Consider the following 10,035-nt stretch of genomic DNA (forward strand, 5'->3'; position numbering starts at 1 on the left):
GGAAGACAAAAATTCCAATATGGTTAAATATTTTTGATTCAGAAGACTTTCAAGTAAGTCTTCTAATAGAAGACTTCCTATAAGACTTACTTGAAAATTTTCTAGAAGTTTACTATTTGCCAGAAATTTAAATAATTTTAGCGGGAAATTAAAATATTTTGAGCGGGAGTTAGAAGATTCTCAGAGAAGTTTTCTTATGGATAATACTAATCGCCGGAAGACTTCCTGGAAGTCGTCTAGACCCTCAATATAAACCCTAAAATCAAATAACTGACTAAATATAAACAAACACTTCGTTAAACTTAAAAAAAAGGTTTACTATACACATAACCAAACACATATAGGTAAAATTTTAACTTTTTAGAAAAAAACATTTATGCTTTCCAAAATCTACCCTAAGAATACCTACAGTACTACAACATTGTTCCCAAACCCTAAACCAAAGAATATCATGATTCACTACTTTCACTCATATATGTTAAAAATAATTCAATTTTATTATATCTTAATTTATATCACTTAAACTTGTTTATAATTACATGATTTCAATTTTTCACTTATCAAAATATTTTAAAACTTTTTTATAAATTATTTTTAAGATCAACTATACCAGAAGACTTTCCTAGACGTCTTTTAGACGACTTACAATATCTCAGAAAACTTTCCAGGATTATATTTGTAAAAATGAATTTTGGTTTTTTATTTGATCACAAGGGACTGACTTTCAAAAAACTTTGAAGTTAGTTTTGCATTTGATTAAATTTGGATTTTTGTTTTTTTGCTAATAGAAATTAGTTATATTTTTGCATTTAAAATCAAGTTTTAAGTTATATTCGGTAAATTTCCCATGAAAGTTTAACATGAGTATCAAAAACGACTATATGGGTCAGACATGTAATGTAAGGGGGAAGTAGACAGAGTACTTGAATCTTACACATGGAATGCTTCTAGTTCTAGACTTTTAGAAAATGGTTCGTGTTGCTTTTATCAAATTGCACAAATTTCTAGAAAACATATAATTTTGCTGGAAGCAACATTTATCATTTTGCTTCAGTTTAAGCAGAGCCGGTCCTAGAAATATTTGGGCTACAAGCCAAAAATTTTTTTTGGCCTGTTAAATATTAAAAACAAAAAAAAAATTGCAAAAAGATGACACAAGGGTTCGAACCCATGACCTAAACAAGCTAACTATAGTACAATAACCAAATTGCCTGAAGAGAGTTTTGTTAAAAAACGGCCGGAACTTTTCTAAATATTTCACGGCTGGAAGCACGTGCTTCACCTGCTTCTATCAAGGGCCGCCTCTGGTTTAAGCCTTAAGGTTTGTTTTAAGTTTTAGCCACTCCAAACATGAGAAAATATTAAGTTTCCTAGAATGGTTAAGACGATTCGGATTAAGAAACACTAGTTAAGAGAAACTGAGTAATGATGTCCTAACTTTGCTTTTAGCATTAAAGCATGATTAATGCAGGTAGTGGGGTTCTTAACGTAATATATATAAGAGATAACTCTTAATTCTTTTAGTTAAAAGCTAAGAGACCGTATCTTATATTACATTAAAAACCTCACTCTAAGAGACATATACTAATCATGCTCTTACTCATGTTGCTCATTACCATCGTAAGTTATGAAAACGGTGTCAAACGTTTCAAACTCAAGAGAAAACCCAAATGAGCACAAATAATAATCACAACCCACAAAAATAAAAATCTAAATCAAACAGGAGTTGTAGTGACACCAGAAGGTGAAGGAGATCTAGGCTGAACTTTCCTTAGCTGAATGGCTTTGTGACACTCATTATCATCAAAGTACATGTAAGCAAAGCCACCATGCCGGGTCATATCCATACCGGCCATCTCATCCTCCGCGGATATACGCAACAGCTTCATTTTCTTGAGGATGAAGAAAAGCGTTCCCATGGTCACACTTACCCAACCTATGATCACAACTATTTGAATGAGCTGAGCCCCGAGAAGTTTCCCTCCACCGCCCATGAACAAACCGTGTGGCCTTCCTGGCTTGACACCGTAAATCTGGTTAAGGTAATTTTCTTTAGCGAAGAGTGCTGTGAATATCAGTCCCCATGCCCCGCACCCGCCGTGTAGCTGTGCTGCCTCGAGTGGGTCATCGTATCTGAGCTTTTCAGCGAACTTGTTGCACCCAAGGAGGACAAGGGCCGCGATGAACCCGCAGATGATGGCCGCCCACGGCTCTACGACAGAGCAGCCACCGGTTATTGCTGCAAACCCTCCAAGGAGGCCGTTGCATACGTCAGTAACGTTCCAGTGCCCCGAGAGAAGACGTTTCCCAAAAAGGGTTGTGAGTGCGGCAGTGCAGCCAGCTAAAGTGGTCGTGACAGCCGTCCGTCCTATCGCGCTCCACTGGCCGTTCATGGAGCCTGACTCGTATGTCACAAGGATCTTGTTAAAAGAGCCAGGATTGAATCCATACCATCCGAACCATAGGAGGAATGTTCCCAGGACGACAAGTGAAGCGGAGTGTCCTCGTAGAGCAATTGCTCGGCCACCACTATCAAACCGGCCAAGTCTTGGACCTTCTATTAACGCACCCCAGAGTCCAGCGATCCCTCCGACCATATGGACAACTCCAGAGCCAGCAAAATCGATTGCTCCGGTGCTGAAAAGCAAATCACCGTCGGTACGGAACGGACTGGCCCAACCGTCAGGTGACCAGAACCAGTGAGAGACGACCGGGTACACAAATCCGGTTAAGAAAGAAGAGTAGATTAAGTAAGCTACGAACTGAGTCCGTTCAGCGATGGAGCCACTGGTGATTCCAGCTGCTGCTATAGCGAAGGACCATTGGTAGAGGAAAAAGGAGTAATCATTGGTGGCCGTGGGGAAGTCTTTGAGACCAAAGTTTTGTTTACCGATGAAACCGTTTGAGGGAGTTCCAAACGCAAAAGCGTAACCGAATAGATAATAAAAGAGACCTCCGGCTGCAGCATCAAGGACGTTTGTCAGCATGATGTTCATCGTGTTCTTGGCTCTAACCGAACCAGCACAGAGCATAGCGAAGCCAAGTTGCATAGAGAAGACGAGGTAGGCTGAGAAGAGGAGATACGTGTTGTCTACTGCGAAAGCGACGTCGGTGAATTTGTTGTTCACGGTGCCAAGTTGGCCACAGATGTAATCAGCAGCTGCCGTGGCATTAGGGCCTAGCAAGACGGCCAGATCGGTTGCGGAGCATGATAAAACTCCTGACATGTTGAGAGAGATTAGTGAGAGAAATCGGAAACAAATATGGGGCAGAGGACGAAAGGTGTTTTCTTCTCTATTTATAATAAAACTGAGGAAACTTCCGGGGCTTCAAGTTGACTCTACTAATAGTTACAGCTTACGAAATTTATGAAAAGTTTCAAAGTCTTTAAGTTTTGTTTGCTAGTACATGTGAAAAAGTATCTTATCACATCCAAATAAACAGGGATGGCCCCTGCAAATAAATCAAATGAAATTTTCTCGATAGTCGGTATTTTTGAGTTTCTATCATTTATGTTTAAGATTGAAATTTCTTGTTATTTTGGTCAAAGTATATTGAAATTTCGTATGAACATAAAAAATCTTTCGACCAGAAATTTATTATCGTTGAAATGTAACAAAAATCTGGAGACGACCAAAATGACATATCAGTTGAAGAAACCATATGTATTTCTTTAGATGCGATCGTTCGAGAAAACAACATATCAGTTCTTCTAGAAAATGAGATCGTCCATTAAGACAATATGTGAGAATCACTAGATATTATAAATCATGATATAATGAATTTTGGGTCTGAATCTAAGCTGAGGCATCAAGTCATGAATCCTCTGAGGAAACAGTTTCCCAAAGGAAACAATTTTTTTTTGTTTTTGATAATTCAGGTATCCAGACCTTTCAATTAGTCCGACTATCTCACCGCATCCAACCGGAACCGGTGAGGAAGATCCTGGAGGCCAAACGGAAACCATGTTAAATCTGCTATGGCCGGAACTCAAACTCGTGATGGCGGGCACCTCAGTCGAAGTTCTTTTACCACCAGACCACGAAGGCCGGTTAAGGAAACAGTTTTCAAAAGGAAACTCGATTAAGATCGAGATATCAAGAATTCAACAGTCTTTGACCTATGCACTCGGAATTAAAATTTAATCTTTCGTACGACTAGTATTTGTGTTATTTAGGGATACACATAGAGAATTCAAAACGAATTGTCAGATGTACCAAAACGAATTGTCACATTGTGTATTTTAATGAAATTATATAAAGTTTCAACATACTTCTTGTATTATTATTAAAATAAAAATTCAGTTATGTCAGAAAAATAATGTTCAATAAGAACCTAAAATGTGATTTACGTTATAACTCGCACCTAAATCACTTTTCATATTCAAGAGTTTAGATTTACAATTTTTTTTCTATCATTGCAAATTCGACTTTATACTTCGAATTTTGGTACACTATATTGCTCTTTTTTAGTCACCGGCTAATAGTTTGTTTTATATATTTGATCAGATAGTTGCTTTATAGACAGACGCGATTAGAATCACACAAAAATGATATTAATAAAAAAGTACTAGATTTTAACCCGCACGTTCGTGCGGATATATTTATATTTTTAAATATATTTTATATTATTAAAAATGTTTTAAATATATAATTTCTATTTTAGTGTTATATATTGTATTACTATATCATATTATTGTTTATATTTCTTATTCAGTATTATTAATATATAATGGTTTTTTAAAAAAATTACTTTGTTATTTATTTTTATTACTTACTAATATATTTTCGAGTTAGGTAAAATAAAATAAAAATATGAAATACTCAAATAGAGAACCCCATTCAAATTATGTTGTTTTCTTTAATTTAAACATTTTGCATATAATACATTTTTAAATTTTATTTATTTATATTATAGAAAATAAATATGACTAAAATAATTATATTTACATGTTGTGTTTAAGAAAATATACTTTAACATATCTCAGTTTAGTATTTTACGGGATTTATTTATTTTAAATAATATAATCCTATTGTTTTAGTAAACTTTATACATAGTAGTATCTATCATACTATTTTATTAAATTTATTATATAGGATATTTGTTTTGGATGTTATGATATTAAGTTCTATTTTTAAAAAAAATTAAGACGTCAAAACATTAGGTTACTCTAAATTTTTACAACATATATAGTTAGTTTTTTTCAGGTACATTTCAAAATGTTAATCTTTATTATCCATGATTTTGTCTTTTGTAAAATTTGAAATATTATCATTTTGAGTTTGAATATTTATTTTCAAAATAATATATTTTTCGAGACAACTTTGGAAAATTACACAACTATTTGAGTTTGGAATAATACATGAATTTTGAATTTGTTTTGGTACTACATTACTGTATTATTTTATAAAATATTTGAATTTTTGGTAATATTTTTAATTCTTTTATCAACAAATTTTGTTACAACTAAAATAAAATAAAATTTATAATTAAAATTTGATTTTTGTCACTAATATTTTAAATGAATTACTGAAATTTCATATTTTACTAATAACATATTTTTAAATAGTATATGAACTAAAGGTTATTATATACTATTATATTTTTGTATATAAACATTTTTAAGCAATATATTGCTAATAGTTTCAAATAAATAAAAAGATAATGTATGGCTGTAAATATAAATTTTAACTTATGTTAATACATTTATTTTAATATAAAAGTATTATATAGTTTTCGAAGTTTAATCCATTATAATGATGATCAATAATTTATTTAAGTTAAAAAATAAAATAATTTTTTTTTGTTAATTTACCTATTTAATATATTTTGAATATTTAATTCATATAGCACTTCTATTTTTATATAATACAGAATATATCATAGAATCTATAAAAAAGTTATTATAAAGAATTTTTTATTTTCTTTTTTATAATAAGTTTTAGTTAAATTTACTTATAATAATATTATATTACTAATTTCGAAATATATTAATGTGTTATTTATAAAAAAATATTTAAATTTTAAACTAAGATTTTGTTAGATTCTTTCTCAACAGATTTTATTATAATTAAAAAAAATCAAATTTATAGTTGGTTTATTGTTAATATATTTATAGTTGGTTTATTGTTAATACAAATAATCAAATATGTCATATTGACTAATTCTTTAAGTGGTCCTACTATGACTTGTTAATAGTAGATAAAAATAGAACCCTAAATTAATAGATTAGATACAATAGAGAAATAAACCTGATTGATTTTAACATGTTTAGTTCCGTAAGCAAATGTTGACAGGAATCTGCATCTTTGGTTTTCGACTTTCCCACCTTTTAGCGTGTAAAGGAAACATAATTCTGACTACAGAGACCCACTGGTATATTCTTTTTAATACTATACTAGATTTTAACCCGCACGTTCGTGCGGATATATTTATATTTTTTAAATATATTTTATATTATTAAAAATGTTTTAAATATATAATTTCTATTTTAGTGTTATATATTGTATTACTATAACATATTATTGTTTATATTTCTTATTCAGTATTATTAATATATAATGGTTTTTTTAAAAAAAATTACTTTGTTATTGATTTTTATTACTTACTAATATATTTTCGAGTTAGGTAAAATAAAATAAAAATATGAAATACTCAAATAGAGAACCCCATTCAAATTATGTTGTTTTCTTTAATTTAAACATTTTGCATATAATACATTTTTAAATTTTATTTATTTATATTATAGAAAATAAATATGACTAAAATAATTATATTTACATGTTGTGTTTAAGAAAATATACTTTAACATATCTCATTTTAATATTTTACGGGATTTATTTATTTTAAATAATATAATCCTATTGTTTTAGTAAACTTTATACATAGTAGTATCTATCATACTATTTTATTAAATTTATTTTATAGGATATTTGTTTTGGATGTTATGATATTAAGTTCTATTTTTTTTAAATAAAGACGTCAAAACATTAGGTTGCTTTAAATTTTTACAACATATATAGTTAGTTTTTTTCAGGTACATTTCAAAAAGTTAATCTTTATTATCCATGATTTTGTCTTTTGTAAAATTTGAAATATTATCATTTTGAGTTTGAATATTTATTTTCAAAATAATATATTTTTTCGAGACAACTTTGGAAAATTACACAACTATTTGAGTTTGGAATAATACATGAATTTTGAATTTGTTTTGGTACTACATTACTGTATTATTTTATAAAATATTTGAATTTTTGGTGATATTTTTAATTCTTTTATCAAAAATTTTTGTTACAATTAAAATAAAATAAAATTTATAATTAAAATTTGATTTTTGTCACTAATATTTTAAATGAATTACTGAAATTTCATATTTTACTAATAACATATTTTTAAATAGTATATGAACTAAAGGTTATTATATACTATTATATTTTTGTATATAAACATTTTTAAGCAGTATATTGCTAATAGTTTCAAAATAAATAAAAAGATAATGTATGGCTGTAAATATAAATTTTTAACTTATGTTAATACATTTATCTTAATATAAAAGTATTATATAGTTTTCGAAGTTTAATCCATTATAATGATGATCAATAATTTATTTAAGTTAAAAAATAAAATATTTTTTTTTGTTAATTTACCTATTTAATATATTTTTAATATTTAATTCATATAGCACTTCTATTTTTATATAATACGGAATATATCATAGAATCTATAAAAAAGTTAGTATAAAGAATTTTTTATTTTCTTTTTTTATAATAAGTTTTAGTTAAATTTACTTATAATAATATTATATTACTAATTTCGAAATATATTAATGTGTTATTTATAAAAAAATATTTAAATTTTAAACTAAGATTTTGTTAGATTCTTTCTCAACATATTTTATTATAATTAAAAAAATCAAATTTATAGTTGGTTTATTGTTAATATATTTATAGTTGGTTTATTGTTAATACAAATAATCAAATATGTCATATTGACTAATTCTTTAAGTGGTCCTACTATGACTTGTTAATAGTAGATAAAAATAGAACCCTAAATTAATAGATTAGATTGAGTTTTTAGTTCACATGAAACATGGGAAAAATTCAGTTGAGATAGGCCTTTAGCGAAAACATCCATTTTATACTTTTTGTACATCAAACATTTATTTCATTATGTAAAGTAGAAAATGTCATGTCCTGTCTCGAGAACTTCACATATGGCCTATACGATCAATGGAAACGTGAATGCCTAGGTTCAGATCGTAAGAAATGATCGTGACCAAGTTAATTATGATGAAGGAAATGATCAGAAAAGGTCATGGAGGTCTTGTCCAGAGAGGGAAATGGACCAAGGGACTTGCCAAATAGAACTGGCTGAAGTGAAGGAGCTGAACGAGTCGGAGTAACTGAACTACTCGCTGAACCCGATGAACATTCAGTCACCAGCTAACATTTACTGAACAAGCTGGGTGAGCTAGCAGTCAGCTCAACCTAACTGACCGAGCTGCTCGGATACTGACATAGCTGCATGAACTGATGCTCTAAATGTACAGTGAGGCAGGGTAGGGGCGGTTGGGTAACTACCATGTACCCAAGGGGTGCGATCTGGACTACCGATGAAATCAGTGGCCAAGACTGTTTATGAAAGGGTGCAACCTTTGGGAAGGGAAACTGCCAATTCTTCTATAAAAAGAAAGCATATTGTAAATGTTGGGACATGCCCTAGGCTTTTTCATACAGCCATAAACACACTGAAATACACATGGAGAAAGAGAGAGGGTGTGGATGGACAGTCCAAAGCCAAGGCTCATGGAAAGGCCAAGGTCGTATCATGTAGATCATGGGCATACAGGTACTACGGGAAGATTAGTGTGATCGTGTAGATACACTGAGTAATTTTGGTCGAAAAAATTACAAAAGACAAGTTTGGAGTTAGTCTGACAAGAATAAAATAAAAATCGACCAGGCGAATTAATGTCTCAACGGGACTGTCTATTGGTTGAATGACCTTCACACGATAGTTCTGGTCGAGTGTATATCAAGCTGGAGGAGTATTGGTTGAGATGTCCGAGAGCAGGATAAGAGTTGATGTCGACGAGCGAGTGGTCGAGAACAATTTGGAAAGATCAACAAGCTTCCTATTTTCTTCCAAACAGTTGATATACCATGGCTCTTACTACCTTTGACCACTGTATAAGTCTTTTATAGAGTATTTATTATGTACTAGTGGTGTTCCGGCGCTACGCGCCGGTATTTCAACATTTTTGGTATAATAATTTAATTATATATTTTGGTTGCTATGTGACAAATATGTGATAAAAATTGCTAATTGTTTATCGACGCTTTACGCAGAATATTGGTCTAATCATGTAATATTTATTCGTAAACTATCATTGTATAATTGTGTCGTCGTGTAATTTGGAGAGTAATATCCCAAAGAACACTAACCCGAACCTAACAATTGATTATTCAGAGGTTAGTTGTTGTCTGTTTACTGAATTCACATATGATCTAAATGGTGAAACTTGAAGGTGTTATTAGGACATTCTTGTTTTAGAGCTAGACGAATCTGATCTAAATGATTGTTAAGACATTCTTATTTACAGTTAGAATATGATCTAAATGGTTGTTAAAACATTCTTGTGTTTTTAAAAACTTTTTTATTTGGTAGGTGATCTTTTTCATTGTCTTTTTGCTTGTTTGTTTTTAGTTGGTAGTTTGATATTAATTTTGGACATGATATTATTTTAAATTATCTCTGTATATATTTTATAGTTTTTTGAAGATCGAACCAGTCAGCTTTTCTAACAGAATCTGAATTGTACCGTAAACCGAATTCAGATAAACCAATAAAACTAATTAAATTCTCTAAAAATGATAATCATGGTTTTCTCAAATTTTAAAATAATTTCACTAAAATTCATATTAGTTTTATTATTTATCTAAGATAACTATTTTCATTTTCATTATATTTTATATTATTTTAAAAATATATATTTTCATATTAAATTGGATTAAAATAATAGAAAATTTTATAAAA

The 10,035-nt window shown here is 30.0% G+C and overlaps 1 protein-coding gene across 1 annotated transcript; it reads right to left on the reverse strand.

Moving 5' to 3' along the window:
- Positions 1-1,489: 1,489 nt before the first annotated feature.
- LOC108820101 (ammonium transporter 1 member 1-like) lies at positions 1,490-3,967 on the reverse strand. The gene is made up of 2 exons (XM_056992955.1): positions 3,891-3,967; positions 1,490-3,327 (listed from the first exon to the last, which is right to left on the reverse strand). The coding sequence occupies exons 1-2, from the start codon at positions 3,965-3,967 to the stop codon at positions 1,716-1,718; spliced, it is 1,689 nt and encodes a 562-aa protein (XP_056848935.1). The 3' UTR covers positions 1,490-1,715.
- Positions 3,968-10,035: the final 6,068 nt, after the last annotated feature.

Source organism: Raphanus sativus, chromosome 8 (assembly GCF_000801105.2).
Source record: "Raphanus sativus cultivar WK10039 chromosome 8, ASM80110v3, whole genome shotgun sequence".
Classification (NCBI taxonomy): Eukaryota; Viridiplantae; Streptophyta; class Magnoliopsida; order Brassicales; family Brassicaceae; genus Raphanus; species Raphanus sativus.

Bases quoted from the DNA above. Each gene is read 5' to 3' on its own strand.
- LOC108820101 (XM_056992955.1), bottom strand. From the start codon at position 3,967: ATGGTTTCCGTTTGGCCTCCAGGATCTTCCTCACCGGTTCCGGTTGGA. The intron at 3,328-3,890 runs GTCTGGATACCT...GTCAACTTGAAG, and splicing joins ATAGTCGGACTAATTGAAAG to CCCCGGAAGTTTCCTCAGTT.